At 40.1% G+C, this 18,298-nt stretch overlaps 1 protein-coding gene across 1 annotated transcript in view; it reads right to left on the bottom strand.

The window, feature by feature from the left end:
- Positions 1-17,868, bottom strand: part of LOC139733184 (DNA (cytosine-5)-methyltransferase PliMCI-like) — a 32,237-nt gene extending 14,369 nt beyond the window's left edge. The window contains exons 1-16 of the mRNA XM_071644030.1: positions 17,737-17,868; positions 12,728-12,776; positions 11,196-11,257; positions 10,464-10,509; positions 9,652-10,181; positions 9,173-9,373; positions 8,751-8,808; positions 8,089-8,172; positions 7,486-7,595; positions 6,993-7,204; positions 6,178-6,329; positions 4,335-4,516; positions 2,572-2,740; positions 1,636-1,733; positions 1,039-1,177; positions 672-755 (exon numbers count right to left, since the gene is read on the bottom strand). Coding sequence (XP_071500131.1) covers positions 672-755; positions 1,039-1,177; positions 1,636-1,733; positions 2,572-2,740; positions 4,335-4,516; positions 6,178-6,329; positions 6,993-7,204; positions 7,486-7,595; positions 8,089-8,172; positions 8,751-8,808; positions 9,173-9,373; positions 9,652-10,181; positions 10,464-10,509; positions 11,196-11,257; positions 12,728-12,776; positions 17,737-17,783 — 2,223 coding nt within the window. The 5' untranslated portion in view covers positions 17,784-17,868. The remainder of the gene's footprint in view (positions 1-671; positions 756-1,038; positions 1,178-1,635; positions 1,734-2,571; positions 2,741-4,334; positions 4,517-6,177; positions 6,330-6,992; positions 7,205-7,485; positions 7,596-8,088; positions 8,173-8,750; positions 8,809-9,172; positions 9,374-9,651; positions 10,182-10,463; positions 10,510-11,195; positions 11,258-12,727; positions 12,777-17,736) is intronic.
- Positions 17,869-18,298: the final 430 nt, after the last annotated feature.

Here is an 18,298-nt window from a genome sequence, read left to right as displayed (position 1 = left end):
TACCATTTTCGCGAAAATTGTGCATACCGCTACGACACTGCATAACATTTTATACATGCCTGTCAGACTGAAAATGGCTTAAAAACGTGATTTTGTGTATAAAGTCTATGCAAATGGAGTTTTCTCTTCTTATTCATAAAGATATAATTATTTTCACTTTCATAGGCTGAAACTAATCAATTTTAGCACAATTATGCTCGAAATAGGTCCTGTCATAAATTTGTGGAAAAAAATGACAAAACAAAAGGTCCAAAAAACAGAGAAATTCCTAAAACAATAAAATACATAAGAAATTGATTTCGATACCAATTTTTTTTTTTCAAGTACATTGTTAGGAATGCTACAAGGAATGTTTTCACCAAAAATTAGGATTCTAGGAGCTTTAATTTCAGATTTTTAGAGCAAAATGTATGATTTTATGCATATATTAGCATAATTGATTATTATGACGAAAATTTCCATTTCTTTTTGTATAGCTTGGTAGATTACGCCACAGTTAATGCACGTGCCAAATTTCATGGCGATTGCGCGATCGACGGCTGAGATCTCGGGGGGGGGGGAGGGTTGAATCAACCCCTCCCCGGCCACAGAACACCCAAAAAAGCCGACTGGTTAGGGTTAATAGTTTGTCTGTCGTCCCGAATGCAATAGATATTAACGCTGCAACCTACCCTTTCATCTCCAATCATTGCTGCTGTGTAGTACGCTCTGGTCTCTGTCACTTCTGATGGCTCTCCAATCCATGTCACCTTTGCCTGGGGATGGGGAAGGTGGTATGTATTAGAAAATTACTCACTCCATATCACATACTCTTCTCAGAACTAAACATGTTCCTTCTGAACTGCAAATCCGTATTATTGCTTCTTACAAGAACAATGTACTGAAGTGCCTCTTACGTACTGCAAGAAAAAGAGCATTAGCATGGTCACTTACTCTATTTACATGACAAAAAAAAAACAATAACAAAACTTACAAAGGCATGGGTAGAGGTCAGAAAGTCTAGTTATCAGCTACTTAAAGTATGTGTATATTCCTTACCCTTTTCTTCTTTTTGAGAGGTGAGCCCAACTTTCTGCCTTTCTTAGATTTCCTCTCATCAATGTTTTCCTTGTTGTCTGAGTCTTCCAAATCATCCAGATCATTCTCATCTGCCTCCTTTACTGCCATGTTGGGACACCTGTGTGAAAGACAGCAAGGGAGATTGCATAGCAAGATAGGAATCTTTGGGTTAACGTTTTATTTTTCTGAGAATACACCCTAAGTCTGGATCGTCTCATGGAGCTCTCTGTTGGATTAATACAGGTTTCATATCTAATTCTATCATTTATTTAAACACAGCACATATTCCTCAGACAAAATCTGAGATTTATTTTGATTTCGCCTTTTTAATACTAAAGCATGCAGATTACAGTACATGTTGTAACATTTGCAGCTGTGCTCCTGTAACCGTAATGAAACATGGTACAAAATTGAGGATATCTTTTTTGAAGCATTTGTTTAAAATGCAAATGCATTGTGTTCTTGTAGAATTTTGAATTACTTGGCAAGAAGATGTTAATCATAGGCATATCAATATTTTTACTCCCATATTTTCCTCATGACCCACTGGAGCTCATCCAAATTTTGCTTACATACCTTCTCTGGCTGCAGGCTTGCTTGGCTTTCCCTGACCCACCAAACTTCACCATGTCCTTACATGCCACACACTTCCCACAATCAGGGGCTTGACAAATCTGAAGAGTTGAAAAAAATAAAATAAACATAGGAAAACAAAACCAAGTGAATAAACAAAGAGAAATGTCGAGAATTGTTAAATCAAACTGAAAATTCAAGAATGAGTTTTCAGTTTATCTATCAATGACCCATGCACTATCATTCTAACCATCTTGAACATTCTAGCATTCAGCCATTTAAACTACTACTACAATATGCCACAATGATTACCTAAGAAGAGGCAAATGGTAACATCAAACAAACCAGAATCAAATGTTTGAGTAAAACAAAACAAAACATAGTAAAAGGGAGGAAAGCACCCGTAGAGCGCAGAACTCTGCCAAGCAGCTCATTTCCACCCATTATACACGCATGCTGAAAGATCAACCAACATCCCAGTATAGAACGTAGAAGCCTTTTGTTTACGCCATCAGCTTCCAGCTACGCGGTGCCTCACCTGAGCAGAGCATGCACTTTAAAGTATGCAAACCATTTAAATATGCGCAGCTTGCCCTCCCAAGTTCATTGACCCTATCTGCTAAAATATTAAGAAATCCTTCAAAAACTCATAAAAATCCCTTGATCACTACAAAAATTGTATCTTCTGTTCCGTATGTTATCATCAACTTTTCTTTCAAGTTTCATTCCAATCAGTTCACAACTTTTTGAGTTATTTTGTAAACAAACACACCTATGCTGATAAAATTACCTACTCCTTCCTTGACAGAGGTAATGAGTATGGGCATGTGATTTGAGTTCTTTCTTGATGGATAAACACCTACAATGGGAGTATTTTTGTAGAAGTGTGGCAAAGTCCATTTGCCTACCCTGCAGGTTTATATGTTAATAAGCACTTACTTCGCAGACCCCACATCGCTGTTTTCTCCCCATTGATGCCTTCATCTCATCAGCGATCTGGTCCTGGAAAATGGCATCGAAGATGTGACTGACCAGGGGGGTCACGGTTGCCATGGTGTGGGTAGGCTTCTTCTCCTTCTTGACGGTGGCTGCCTTGCGGACTGCACGTCTGTGACAAACATTTCAAGGTTATCATCAATGAATTATTTTACATTTCCTGAGCAAATGTAGTCAGTAAGATAGTTACTGCATATGAAGTTTAATGAGCAAATGTACAGTCGGACACATCAAAGAGGGTTCCTTTAACAAAAATAATGCTGCAGAAACAACAGATCAACAGGTAAGAAGCAAAACTTCTCAATATTCCAAAAGCTAATATCATCTAATGCTACCTCAAGTGGCAATTAACATGATCATTCACTTTAGTATCCCAGATACATATGAAAATAATTGACATTGTTGTGTAAAAATAATCTAATCTCACCTTCATTCATGTACATGAGTGTACATTTCATCAAATGACATTTGCTCAAATCATATTATTGTGATTCTCATTTTCTTCATATTGTGGAACAAAGCCCAAAAGATTAAATAAAGAGAGCTATTTGACTAACATGAATCTAAAATACTCTGAAACCTGAAAAAAAAATAAGACATTCCTTTTAACCTTAACTAGGCCGGGGGGGCCTCCGAGGCCCCCCCCCCTCGACATTTCGCGCGATGTATCGCTAACGCGAAAAGCTAACGCCGCGCCGTTTCATGACTTTTTTCTTTCATGTCTCCCGCATCTTTTGACACCAAATTTGCGATGCCCAGGCGCGCGATTCCGAAGTTGCGCATGAATATCTACGTGCATGTCAGACCAAAAATTGCTCAAAAACGTGAATTCGTGTACAATTTCAATGCAAACTGTGCTTACAGGCAAATTTCATAAAAGCATGATTATTTGGGGGTTTTATTGATTAAAATCAATCAATAACATATTTTCTTGTTCGGAACAATGTCGCGGACAAGTTTCATCGAAAAAATAATGAAAAACATAAAGTCGAAAAAACAATGGAAATACATAAGAAATTCAAAAAACAATAAAATACATAAGAAATTTTTTCAGATGGCACAATTTTTTTCTCATATATTTCCCCAGGACACTAAAAACAATATTTACACAAAAAATGTGCCCATTTCGAGCTTTATTTGGTGATTTATACCAAATTGTCTGATTTCATGTGTCATTATGCATAAATTAGCATAATTAAGCTTAAATGATAATTTTTTTTTAAAATTAACTTCGTGGTACTTTCGATTACGTCATAGGCAATGTGTGTGCGAAATTTTCATCGCGATCGCGCGGTCGACGGCCAAAATGATCCACCTAAATAGCCCGGCCTAGTTAGGGTTAAGAGTGAGGACTGCAATCTGCTCAACATTCTGCAAAGGATCCCATATCTTCCCACATGACTTTCAGAACAACAAGGCCCTTTTGACCTCTCTTCCATAACACCGCAAACCACCTGTCACTTTCCACTTGTCAATCTTCACTTGTGATGATGGCCAATCAACCTGTCCAACACATGAAACATACAAGTGCAGAGTTCAGTTCCTCTAACCCATTCTCTGTGGGACCCTGAAATCCCTGCACTCTCTACACACAGTCCATCAAGGGAGATTAACCAACAAAACCTTCCATAAGACATGCACATGGTAAATTTCACACTCTTAACAACAATTACTGTGTTTGCTGACACAATGGACATTTGACTGACCTCTTGCCTAGGGTCACTCCAGCCAGCTTGATGAGGTCACGCATGCAGGGAGTGGTGATGAGTAATACCTCGTCTGAGTCGGCCGCTTCGTCGTAGCTCTCCACCTGTTCCACAACAAACTGGGCGTGGCGGAGGAGGGAGTCCTCCGTGAAGCGCCCACAGTCATCTGGAGGCACGGTGGTCTGGTGGTTAATCAATAAACATTAACATATACTTCCTGTGAAGAGACGTGTACATGTGTAGTTGGTCAAAACTGTAGAAAGATAGGTTATGTAAAAGACTTCCTAAGATGCAGATAATGCCAAAATTTTGTGGATCTAATCTAACTTGTAACTCAGCCATTTGTCCAGGGCCAAACATATCACTAGGATCTATTGATTGACAAGTGTAAAGCCATGACCAAAGTTTGCATGAAATGGGACTCTTAGCAAGCAGGCAATGTAGCTTGTACGATCTACTTTAAGATGATCTAATCATCTTTACAGCAGCTTAACAGTGTGACAAAATTCAGATACATGCAATGCTTTTAAAGATAATAAAAAGTTTTGGTACCTCAAAAGTGTCCTTGAATTTCCTTGTCTTAGTTTGTGTTTCAGGTTAAAGTACCTTTCATATAACTAACACTGTGAGACTTACTCGCCCCAAAGTGCTCTCATGTCTTAGTAATCATGCAATTAACTGCGACCAGCAGCCCCATACGCATAGCGACCAGCAGTCCCATACGCATAGCGTAATCGGGCTTCGCATTGTAGCATTCAGGATCATGACAGATTTAGTATCGCAGGGTAAATGTCAACTTAAAATCCCATAAATTCTTCAATTTGAAGACTTACCAATTAACTTGAAGTATTGAAAACAGGCTTCGGGCAACGTTTGGTTCTGCCTATAGTCCCTTTCTGTTCGAATTGATGACTGAATGTGACTCGGTCGACAGGACCTTAGGAGAGCTACATACAGTACAATGTACACTGAATACTACAGCCAGTGCCTGCGAACACTGTCATCACATGCGCACAAATTTCAAATCCAGAACGGATAAGATGTTTGTGTGCGCATGTGCTGGCCATAGTATCCAGTGTATGTAGCTCTCCCAAGGTCCTCTCGACCGAGTCACATTCAGTCATCAATTCGAACAGAAAGGGACTATTGGCAGAACCAAACGTTGTTCGAAGCCTGTTTTCAATACTTCAACTTAATTGGTAAGTCTTCAAATCGAAGAAATTTTTGGATTTTAAGTTGACATTTACCCGCGATACTAATTCTGTCATGATCCTGAATGCTACAATGCGAAGCCCCATTACGCTCTGCGTATGGGGCTGCTGGTCGCAGTTAGCTATGCGTACAATGGGCTGCACGCTGCTGGTCGCAGTCAGTGGTTTCGTACAATATTTATCGACGCTGTACAGCGTCTGCTCTGGTACGAAACCATTATTGCACGATTACTAAGACATGAGAGCACTTTGGGGCGAGTAATTCTCACAGACAACGTACTTTAACCCAAAACACAAACCAAGACAAGGAAATTCAGGGAAGCTTTTGAGGTACCAAAACTTTTTATTATCTTTAAATGAACAAATCATGACCAGATTATTGCTTTTCAGTAATCACTCTTAGGTGAACTGAGCTATATCGAACATCAACATTCACAGGCTTTTTAGCACCCTAGTGCGACAAGTCATAATTCAATCCACTGGATACCAGATATATGTAACTCTGCATCATTCAATAGCAGCATAGGCACACCTGAGCGCCTACACAAGGGCAAAGTGAAACCCTACAGCAAAGACTGCATGAATGCAAGTTGAGATCAAAACATCATAGACATTTAGGATCAGTCTTTTACCTGAATCTTGTTCAGAAGGTCCTCGTACACAGACTCTGGGTTGTTCTGGAGAAATTCAATCATTATCTTGCTCATGTAGATCTTCTCCTGTACAGCTGTCCAGAATGGTTTGTATTCCTCACTGGGGCTCATCACGATGTACTCGGCAAAGGCTGGGGATGATTATATGACATTGTGTTATTTGGCAGTTGTAATCATGCTATCCTTATTAAAATCTTCAGCATATTCTCAATTTGTTGAATAGTAAGACACCTCAATTCTCTTGTTTTTTTGGCGGGAGATCTCTAACATTGAGGCTATTTCAACAAAATGTCTCGCTATTCCCCCTTGAGTTCGAATTTCTTCCACTTTAGCTGTGTGTCTCTAGCTCATACTGTACTTTCTGCATTTTTTTTCCCACCAGTTACACTTTGCGTGCATACTGTGCACATAATATTGTGCGCATACTGTGCACATAATATTGTGTGCATGCTTGCGTGGTCAGAGTCTCCCTTTTACTATGGGGTTCAGCCAGGAGAATCTCCAGTGTATGGGATGTTTAAGGTTGGAGTTTCTGAATACCCAATACCCCCTTAAAAAAAAATCCAAAAAAAATCCATTCAACAGTTAATTCTATATCAAAAGTCAATTGTTAAATACCCTCCCCCCCCCATCTGATGATTACACATTGCAAGACTTTTTTTTGTTCCTTTGCATTATAAGAATTCCACAAATTTTATCAAATAGATGATACACAACATTGAGTATTCAGATACATTTAAGTTCTACTCTCCTGTAACTACTGTACCTACTGTAAGCATCTCCACTCAACTGACCTGTGCTGAAGCCAATGAGGGCCTTCTCTCCTCCGTCAAATCCCGTTGTATACCACTCATTGATGGGCCCCATCTTCTTGGTGGGAATGCCTCCTTCGTTGCTCGGGTTCTCATCATAGATTGGCTTCACGTAGCCACTGAAGTAGAGCTCCTTGTTCTTCTCAATCAAGCCTCCGTCGAACGCACACAAATGGGTGCTCTTGTCATAGACACTGTATAAGAAATTTGGTATCGTACGAATATTATGAATGCACACTGGTCGATTCATATATCACACAAAATAATTAAACAGCTTTAATTCAAACCTTTCTCTCCCTTAATCTGCATAATGCACAAAAAGATACATTTACCCTCAAAGAACAAACCCATGCTGTCTGAATATTTCCTTTAGGCCATAAGGGCATATATCCCTACCATTTGTCCTCAGCCATTGTAATCGTTGGGTACAAGCTGACCGACATTTCTCTAGAGGATGAGGTAACACCTACAGTACCTGAAATTGGTGATCTTGTACTGCAGCCTCTCGTCGTAACTCATTGTCTCCTCCTCATCTCCCGTCAGAAGAGACAGTCTAGGGTCAGTAAGGGTGATGTACTCCTCACGCTGGGGTGGGGGGGGGGGGATGGTGGGGTAGTGATGTAAGGAATAATGAAAATGCAAATTGAAAAATAGATGTCACTCTAAACATTGATAATGCCTATTTGCATAACACAGTCTTTGAAATTCCAGCAAGTTTCAGCAAAATCAGAAAGTGATGGTCTATACAACTTTTGACTATGAACTTGTACATAGAAATACACGTACGGTGTACTAGTACACCGTAGTAAGTAGTGTACACACTCTTCGGGAATGTGATTATCTTTTCAAATGGCCAAGTTGTTATCCTACCCAAATAGATATGAATGAATAGAGTTCACCTGTAACTGACACAGATTCTAAATGTCAATGAAACCAAGGTATCATGACAATCAAATGAATAAAATCAATGCATGGTTTGTTTCTGGACATTGATCTGAAAGGCCACATCCTGTGTGCACACACAAAGACACGCACACAAATGACAACATATGAAGGAAAAAAAAATGATGATACTCACAGCATCATCTGGATCTCCAGGGAAGAGCTTCAAGTCTGGGTCATCAAGCAGCTGTCTACACTCCTTACAGCGAAGAGGAGGTTGCTATGGAAACAGAGTTACAACATGCATATTTTTTCGACGTCCAATGAATTGCGCTATTAAGTTTAAAACGTATTCTGAATATCTATTCATTTTTATAGAACTGCACAAACAAATCAAGGATGATATCATGACATCACTGTGAGAAATAAAAAACTAAGTGGTCTTCAAATTCAATACCGAGAGGAACTCTGCCTCCTAAATTTCAAAATGTATCTTTGATTACGCATGTCACAAAGACAAAGCCTAAGTGTTCAGGATAACAGTAAATCAGGGTATCACTAATTCAGTTGCAAAAACAGAGAAAAAAAAAAACTTTTTAATTGAATCCCCCACCATCACGAGCAAAATTATACTTTGTAAGTTATGTGTTCATGTGCATACCCACCTTCACCTATCATAATATTCATCAAGATGGTTCATCTATTAAATGAAAGTCATGCCACAAGGCTAGACTGTATTGTTTGCCTCACAGGCAAAAAAAAAAAAAAAAAAAATGCTGATTGATTTCTCTTCCTCTTTACTATACAAAATGGATAATCAAGTTTGGTAATCTGAAACTGATACATGGCATGCCTTACCTTTGCCACAGGTTCTGAACTTGGAGCAGCCGTCTTGGGTTTCTGCCTCAAATCCCTCCTGTATAGTATCAAGGTTGGAAAACAACATAAGACTAGACTACTATAAAAAGATAGGCCTATATATCAAAGAATGCCATCTTGTGATCCACTATTAACACTTGAAAGAAGCCCTGCAGATGCACACTGATACACATTATCTGCCCTGATTAATAAGTTCAGAGAAACAAATCATGCTACAAATACTGCAAACAGCACAAAGGTATTGATGGCACATTCTACATTGCAGTGATGGGTAGTATTCCAAATTCCTGGTAGATGATTCACAAAAAACAACAACAAAAGGAAACAAAATTGAATGGTGGTGTGTGCAAAAAACAAACAAACAAACAAACACTTACAAAAAAGAAAATTACTTTACTCACGTGGGCGAGAGAGGTTCAGCATCTTTGCTCTCTTCATCTTCTTCCTTCTTGATTCTCTTTCCACCTGGTCCACTGAGTTCTGATTCTTCATCTTCCTTCATCTCAGCATCATCATCCTTTTTACTGCCCTCCTCAACTTCTTCAGGTTCTTCTTTCAAGGTCTCGGCACAAACTTCCTTGTCTTCTTCTTTTTTGACAGGTCTGGAATGGATGCAATGAAGAGGAAGTTGACTTTTTAATAATTCTGCAGCACCAAATTTTATTTTTGAGTAAAATGTGCCTTATCATAGCTTTGATTTGTGTTCTAACACCACATGTTTACACATGCAAAGTCCCACCCTATACATTTGTAAGTCAGGACTACACACCAAGTTCAAAGATTAACCACACGGGCATGAACACAGAACTAGCTTTTTGTAAGTGAAATCCTTGCATAAATCTACAATTCAAGTGCTTTGTTGTGATATCTGTGTACATACACTTTGGAAAACATGGAGAGAATGCTGGGCTGTTTGGCATCAACTTTCGGAGACCGCTTCCTCTTGGCAGACCTGGTAGAGTTTGAATCGGGCGTGGTCTTTTCTTCTTTGTTCTCCTCCCCTTTCTCTCTCTTCTCTTCATCTTTTTCATCATCATCTCCTAGAACTTTCCTCTTCCGCCCCTTCCCCTCACCGCTACCGCCACTGTCCCTCTTCTGCTTCTTCTTTCTCATTTTGGACCCCTCCTTTTCCGTAGTGGAAGAGTCTGCATCCATGTCTTCCTCTGATTGGCTGGTTGTTTCATCTCTGGTGGGTGATACACTGCTCTCACCATTGGAGTGCCCATTGGCCTTACCAGACTCAGGATGATGATTCCCTTCCCCATTGGATGATGGAGTGGATATACCATTCTTGGCAACTCCATTACCCATGCCTGGTGGACCAGAATGATCTTGGGCACTTCCATTACTCTGAGGGGAGGAGTCCAGAAACTTGGCGAGGAGAGTTGTCACTCTAGCAAAGTAGCCCTTCTGCAAATGACACACAGCACAAAAATGTTTTTATACAAGTAATCTTCCAAGGAGTAATACATTTTTGTCACTCCATGTTATATTTTCTGTATTTGTGGCGGAGGCATACAAACTATAGATACTTTATGTAATGTAAAGATATGTAAAAAGATATGTTATGATAAAGATTAAAGATATGTTAAGATATGTAAAGATAATTATGTCATTTCACCTGAAGGCCTCAAAGGAAAACACCTTTTCTTGTAAATTACTCATGACCATGCATCAGCAATGCAGACTTACCTCTGTGAGTACTTCATCTTTCAGTTCATCCTCAAAGGACTTCAACCTGGTAATGGACATTGAAAAAAAAAAGAAGAGTAAATTTGAAAAAAAAAAAGGAATCAAATTGAAGTTCCATCATTATCCTCCTTATTGTTAATATGTACGTGGTATAGAAATACTTTCATCTGAAATATGCAGCTTTTCACATTCATTTTTTTTTTTTGCAAGCATGTTACTATCAGAATCCTCTTGGTTTGATGATGTCGGGAGAAAGACCTGCTGTACTGAGTAGCACATCTCCGCTGCCATCTTGTGAAAACACATCATAATTGTCGTTGCAACACTGCCAATAACAGAGAAATTGAGGCTGTTAACTTTAACAGGCAAATTACTATTACTATGTCTGTTTGACATATCTTTTGATAGATATTTAGCAACATATTTTGCAGAACAGCACTTCAGAGAATAATTCCTTTCTTGCAACTGAATAGGAACTTTAAGCACTTGCTACACAAATGACATCTTGTAGAACAGTCATATCCAAAATGAACTCACAACTGCAGCCAATTGCTATGTGATAACAGGAAAATCATTCTCTGCACTTGATTACAAAAAGCTAACTGCAGCAGTAAAAATTCAGACATCTTCCTCCTATGTACAAGCCCTATGAATTTTGAGTGGCAAAGTAAGGTTTCTCATTGCAACTTACAAAAATGTTGTTGTGCTTTTGATTTGATAGGTTGGACTTACCTTTTTTGCATGCCATCTGGCATGTGTTCAAACAGGAGTTTACTCTTCTTCTTGAGATAGCCCTGCAAACATCAAAATAATCCAGAAAAATAAAGGAGATCTCAGGTAAAACAGAGTTTACACTAATGACTGAAACTAAAGTTCATAATAAAGATGATATATCATGCATATTATCAAGGAAGCATCAAATCCTGAATATATAATCACATCAAAAAGTAAGACACAGACAATGATGTCAGTACAGGCAAACTGCTTGCAGGAAATGCAGGAAATAGAACAAGGCCTGAAACAATGTAAAAAGAATTATAAGGCTTTTAAATGCCACACACCCATTATCTAAAATTCAGTGAGGTCTTGAGCCCTCTTCATTTCTACCTGACATTTTATGTAGGCTGACAGTCAAGCATTCAGAACGACTAGAAAATGACTATCAAACATATTAAATCATTCCTAAGCTGTTGGTCACAAAATATCAAGCCAGATATCAAATATCAAATGCCAAATAATTATATATTTTGCAAGGTTTTTATTTTTGCGAATTTTGCGAGTCAGGTGGTATTCGCAAAATTAAAGACACACGGAAATATTGACTCTGATCCCGATATGAATGTGACCCACACGTAGGCCTACACATTTCTCGGATCCAGTCAGTACAGTAGGCCCTACTTCACGAGCGCAAATTTAACCACTCGCGAAATCATCGGAAAGTCCTGATTCACAAAAATTTAGACTCACTAAATATAAGGTGTTTACAGTAACCAAGGCCAAATGTGTATGATATCTTGCACAATTTTTGCATTACAACTGTACATTGTAACAGCTAGCACTGACAGCTAGACGACAATCCAAAAACATGAAAAAAGTGTAACTTTTTGTTACTCTTCTTTACTCACTCAATGGATGAGATGATGAGGTTATCATCATTTGATGAAATTTCACATGAAATGATCTATTTCAAGCATGCTTTCCACTGGCTTCCATTTGACTGGCTCTTTATAAAAGAATCAGTCAATGACCTACAGTACATGTACTGTGTACACAGACACACTTAAAAACATTGTATGTATGAAGAGGTTTCTTCTTCTTCTTTTTTTTTTTTTTGTGCTAGCCACCTGCATCAGAAGTTGGAATATCATACGTATATTACCCCAATGTAACATATTATAATGTAGCAACAGCTACTCAAAAATTTAAAAAAATTCAAGTTGGAACCAGAAGTTAATGGTTATAGGGCAGGTACCCCCTGGACAATTAACACTGACCCCAACCCTAATCCTAAATCTAATCCTAATCCTAACCCTAATCTTTTTACTCTCACCCTATCACTAACCAGCATTTAGCCACCTGGGGTTAATTATCCTGGGGGGGGGGGGGGGTACTTGCCCTGATACCGAAGTTAATATTAGTATACATTTTGTACTAGTACACAATATGACTTGTTATTGAAAAAAAAAAAATGATCCTTGTGATTTTCAACAACAAAAAAAAACACAAAAATTTAAATGCAGGAGATGATTTAGACAAGGGTTTACCTTTTCTGTGAGCAGGCCATCTTGAAGATCAACATCCAGCTCCTCAACCCTAAAAAGGATTAAAAACATGACACACCTTGTATCGGTACTGTACAACTCTTCTGATGTGTACATACAAAATCTGGTGATCAATGCAGATAAATTTGCTTGTCACGGTTTTCAATATGTTCTCTACAGGACATTGAAGAAAATTTAGTAGTCAACAAATTAATGAGATAACTGATCTGAGAAAGTGAGAAAATTTTTAAAATTCACTGGGTAGGACAACAAGAGACCCGCGGGTCTAGCGCTCACCTGAATATCGCAAGTTCACCTTTCACGCAGTCACTAATCTAAATTATTCACAGCTCTACCAAAATTTGACCAGGCATTCTTATAGAAGATCAAAATGTACAATAAGGGCCCAAATTTTTAAAGATTCCTTAATTTTGAGGGGATTGGGGGCCCCCTGGAGCCCTCTAGGTAGGGCATGATGCCCATGTTGATAAATTGAGATCCTAACCCCCTACGGATACTACCTGCCAAATTTGATAAATCCATCATGAGGTTTTCAGGAAGAAGATAAAAATGTACAATTTAGGCCCCCATTTGGACCTCCCCATCACTCCCCCCCCCCCCCCCCCCCCCGCCCCCAAGAGGGGCACCCCTGGATCTGCTATGAACAAACTTGATACTACAGTCATAAATAGTATTAACTTAGCTCTATCACTCCTGATTCCAGGGAAGATTTTTAAAGATTCCTTCATTTTGATTCCCATAAAGGATACTACAGTGTACCTGCCAAGTTTGGTGAAAATCGGTCATAGGGTTCTCAAGAAGATGAAAATGTACAATTAAGGCCCCATTAGAACCCCTCCCCACCCCCCTCCCCTCCCCTGGATCCCAAGGGGGGCACCCCTGATTCCACCATGAACAAACTTGAAACTACAGTCATCAATGTACTAGCTCATAGTATTAACTTAGCTCTATCACTTCTGGTTCTAGAGAAGAAGATTTTTAAAGATTCCTTAATTTTGGGAAGTTTGGGCCCCCTGGGGGCCCCCTGGGTGGGGCATGGTGCCCATTTTAGCAAATTGAGTTTCTAACCCCCTAGGGATGCTACCTGCCAAGTTTGGGGAAAATCAGTCTTGGGGTTATTGAGAAGATGAAAATGTAATAAGTTTACGCACGACGGACGACGCACGACGGATGACGCACAAAGGGCGATCGCATTAGCTCACTTGAGCCTTCGGCTCAGGTGAGCTAAAAACTTTAGCTTGCATTTTACTTAAATAGCAAGTTGTGACTCCTCGCCATATTTGCAATTTTTTTTGAACGAAATTTCAAAATGTCATAACTTCCTTAATTCTTATCCAATTTCTACTTTAAAAGAAATTCATGCCTCCTCCTCTATCTCCCTTGTAACTTCATGATACTGTATACGCCAAATATTTTGCAAGGTTTTTATTTCCGCGAATTTCGCGAGTCAGGTACATGCTATTCACGAAATTAAAGACACACAAAAATATTGACTCTGATCCCGATGTGGATGTGACGTATGCAAATTAGACTCGCGAAATATATGCCGTATACAGTACAATGCAAAACACTAACTCATCTTGTCCATGAGGACTATGAGCAACATTGTACATGTTTGTGGCTGATGACGTAATTCATTTGTGCATGCACAGTTTACTGCACTTCTCATGAGATGGCCAAAATGACAAACCGCAGCTCGAGTGGTGGTTGTCGAGAGATGGTCTCAAAGATGATGGCAATTAATCTTGTTTTCGGAGCAGTAATGGTGAGGGACACACATCCATTTACATGTAAAATCTTCAACAATATGGTATCACAACATGCTGCTTTTTGTTGCAAGTCCAAGTCTTGTTTTGAACGATGAGTGACTGATGGAATATGCATGCATCACAGTACACTACTTTGAGTAGCAAGGGCACTGTTTAGTTACTGGTCACAGCGTCCCAGGGTTAATGAGTACTGTAACTTTAAATTTGGATTAAGCACACTTGAGGTTCATGCTCTTTTTTTAGATTTACAGCCAAGACCTGACAATTTTACTACAGTGGCTGTTTCACTTTTACCACTGTCAATAAATCTGAAACTACACCTGCCACACCGAAATACATTATAGACTACAAATAATGCACTTGTCAATGTAATGACGCACCCCACTACCCCCGGACATGGGTGCGTCATGGTCATTTTTTGACTGACCACACGGGGTTTTTGACGCACCCCCACAGTCACTTTTTGACGGACCACACGGGGTTTTTGACGAACACCACAGTCACTTTTTTGACGGACAACACGGGGTTTTTGACGAACACCTAGGTCACTTTCTTGACGGACATCCTCGGTACATTTGACGCACCCTGTAAATACTGAAAGGATTTTTGCATACGCTTTATTCACGCAATTTCATTTTCTTTCGGTTCGTAAACACAATTTGTCAAAGTTTCGGCAAGTTTCCCTTACCCTAGCCCTGTAAGCACCGTACCGTCATTCACCGTACATCACTCTGCTGCTACGAGATATATTCCGAATGTATGTGCATGCAATCCATAGTCACCTGGCCATGACTTGTCTGCAGATGCGCTGTATGTGCGCGGCCATTTCTAGTCCGGTTGAATGCAACACATGGACGATGTACGTTCGATGAGGAATAACGAGCACGCTGCTCAGCGTTAGCGAGCGAGTCGCGCACCACTAACACTCGACTTGCCTGCTACTATACTGCAGGTACGCGCAGTACGCACCACCACGCAACGGTATACCAAAGATCGTATACGGAATTCCGTATACGATCTTTGATTTTACTATAGTACTGTGAGGTTGAAATCGTTATATCGCTAAACAGTCCGTCTGGCTTGAGATTGAGTATGCGTGATTTCATGAATTTGTTGGAAAGAAAATGTGAGGAGAAAGGGTGGCTTTTAAATCATTTGCTTGCCAGATTCGGGCAAGCATTTTTCCCTCTTAGGCCTACTCCAAAACACTTCCCGACTTTGATTTTCACTTGCCGCGGGAAAGCGCTCACTGTAAATTCACTCGCGGTACGTACGTGTATCCGGTACTGGTAGCGTGCAAAAATGCGTGCAGTTTTCCATAGCCAAGTGCACACCATGACGCACCCCTCGGTTCAGAATAAATGCGTGTTATTTTCCATAGCCAAGTGACGTACCATGACGCACCCCTCGGTCAAAAATTTGACGACAATGATGGGATTTTGACGCACCTCTCGGTCAAAAATTTGACGGACATAGCTGGTAAAATGATGCACACCTGGGTCACAAATTTGACGGACCAAACGAGGAAATGACGCACCCATGTCCGGGGGTAGTGGGGTGAGTCATTACATTGACAAGTGCATAATGAATGTTTATGAGTGCAATGCCATGGACAGAATATTTCATGAGGTGAAAGATGAAATGATCCATTCAACAAGGCGCAGCCGAGTTGAATGGATCATATTTCATCTTTTACTTTTACCGAATGAAATATTCTGTCCATCGCACGAATGAAAACATTTATTATTTGTTGTACAGTATGCCAACGCCTATCACAGATCCTTGTCATTTGATGTTTTATTAATTTAGAAACAAAGAGAGAATCTGAGATCGCGAGAGTGCTCCCTGAGCACTTTACGCTAGCGCGCTGTCGCATACACACACTACAAAAGCGAGCGTTTTACACCCGTGTGTGTCAGGCTCTCAGCGAGCGTGCAATGGACCAAATCGTATGGATCCAAAATTGCACGGTAAATGGATCTACAATTGCACCATGATGACGTCATAGTGAAATGGGCCAAATGATCAATGTCAAACAACGAATCAAATGACAAGGATCTCTTCAGGCGTTATATAATACATTCTGTAGGCATTCTGCTGCATGCAAACAGGTTTGATTAACATACGGTTACTGCCATTTGCCACTCATGCACTGCACTGGCTACAACTCAGTTCGGGAAACCCACTCACAAGGGGGGCCCCTCCTTATAAGTAACCCGTCCCCCTTATAAGTAACCCCGTCCCCCTTATAAGTAACCCCCGGGGCACCCCTTATAAGGAGTCTCCACGCTTTTTTGCAATGCAACGCGAAAATGAAAGGACTGCGGCAATTCGCTTGATTATGTCCATAAAGCTTCACAAGTTTCCTAGTTACTCACGAAATTTGAGCAAAATCGGTTTGAGGCATCATATCTAAAATCATGGATTTAAATGCGATGTCAAACGACCCATGCGAATGCTGAAATGCGAGCGATTACTGGCGTGAGTGTCGCCAGGCGCGGCGGCGCGGCAATGCTTGAGTGCAGACGTGGCGACTGAGTACGGAGACTTTCGATTAGTTTCGTACTCAGTCGCCACGTCTGCATTGCCGCGCCGCCGCCCCTGGCGACACTCACGCCAGTAATCGCTCGCATTTCAGCATTCGCATGGGTCGTTTGACATCGCATTTAAATCCATGGTTTTAGATATGATGCCTCAAACCGATTTTGCTCAAATTTCGTGAGTAACTAGGAAACTTGTGAAGCTTTATGGACATAATCAAGCGAATTGCCGCAGTCCTTTCATTTTCGCGTTGCATTGCAAAAAAGCGTGGAGACTCCTTATAAGGGGTGCCCCGGGGGTTACTTATAAGGGGGACGGGGTTACTTATAAGGGGGACGGGTTACTTATAAGGAGGGGCCCCCCTTGTGAGTGGGTTTCCCGAACTGAACTTGTTATTCGAAAGCACAAGCTTAGCTTGACCATTCTAGAAAGTAAACTTTGATTTCAATTTTCATCGTAACATCACAAACATCAACATCAACATGACGCACAATGTACAACTTGTAATTTGTACTTGTAATGTTAATTGTTCATCATCTAGTCTAGAAGAGATCGGCAATCGGATAACTACTGCACTGCTGCATATGCACTGTTGGTAAATGTTACTACACTAGATTCCTATACAAGTACAACCACAACAAAATGAATCAGATGTTCAGTCTTCAGATTTTTCAGTCTTACCTGGCTTTCACATCTGCTGGAATGATAGATATGACCCTCGACGGCATCTCTTCAATGGAGCCAAGGACACAGGTGGTAGAATTATGACAGAAATGTTAATTATAACAGCGCATCACACACGTGTGTCGATGTACAGTACTCAGTAGTTGTTACGCGACGGTACGGTACTGTATGTACAGTATTGGTATACACGTCTCGATCTCGGTACAGGTGAGGTGCAGCTGTCAATGGAATAGTTATAGTGTACACGCACAAATGCGAATGCAGTGTGTGGTGTTTACGATCAGCAATCATAATGAAAGTCGCGCGGTATTTTTGGCGCGAAATGGACGAGTGCATTATCAAATAGGGGCTTGGAGAATCCATCGGACTTTTTATTCATGAAATTAAGCTTTGGTCTACAAGATTGTTACTAGGAAAACATAGTTAGTATAGGTCTTCATGAAAAATTTTGTTTCAAAAATTAAAAATATCAAGTACTTTTTAATGATAGTTTCCAATAATTTATTGCCTCTGCTTGTAATAGGCCTAAACAAAAAAGTTCAAATAATCTTATTCTTAT

This window comes from Diadema antillarum, unplaced genomic scaffold (genome assembly GCF_040938485.1).
Source record: "Diadema antillarum isolate AM-2024a unplaced genomic scaffold, OU_Dant_1.0 scf00000024, whole genome shotgun sequence".
NCBI classification, from domain to species: domain Eukaryota; kingdom Metazoa; phylum Echinodermata; class Echinoidea; order Diadematoida; family Diadematidae; genus Diadema; species Diadema antillarum.
Note: the sequence above shows the minus strand (reverse complement) of the source record. Positions and strands in the feature narration are given on the sequence as shown.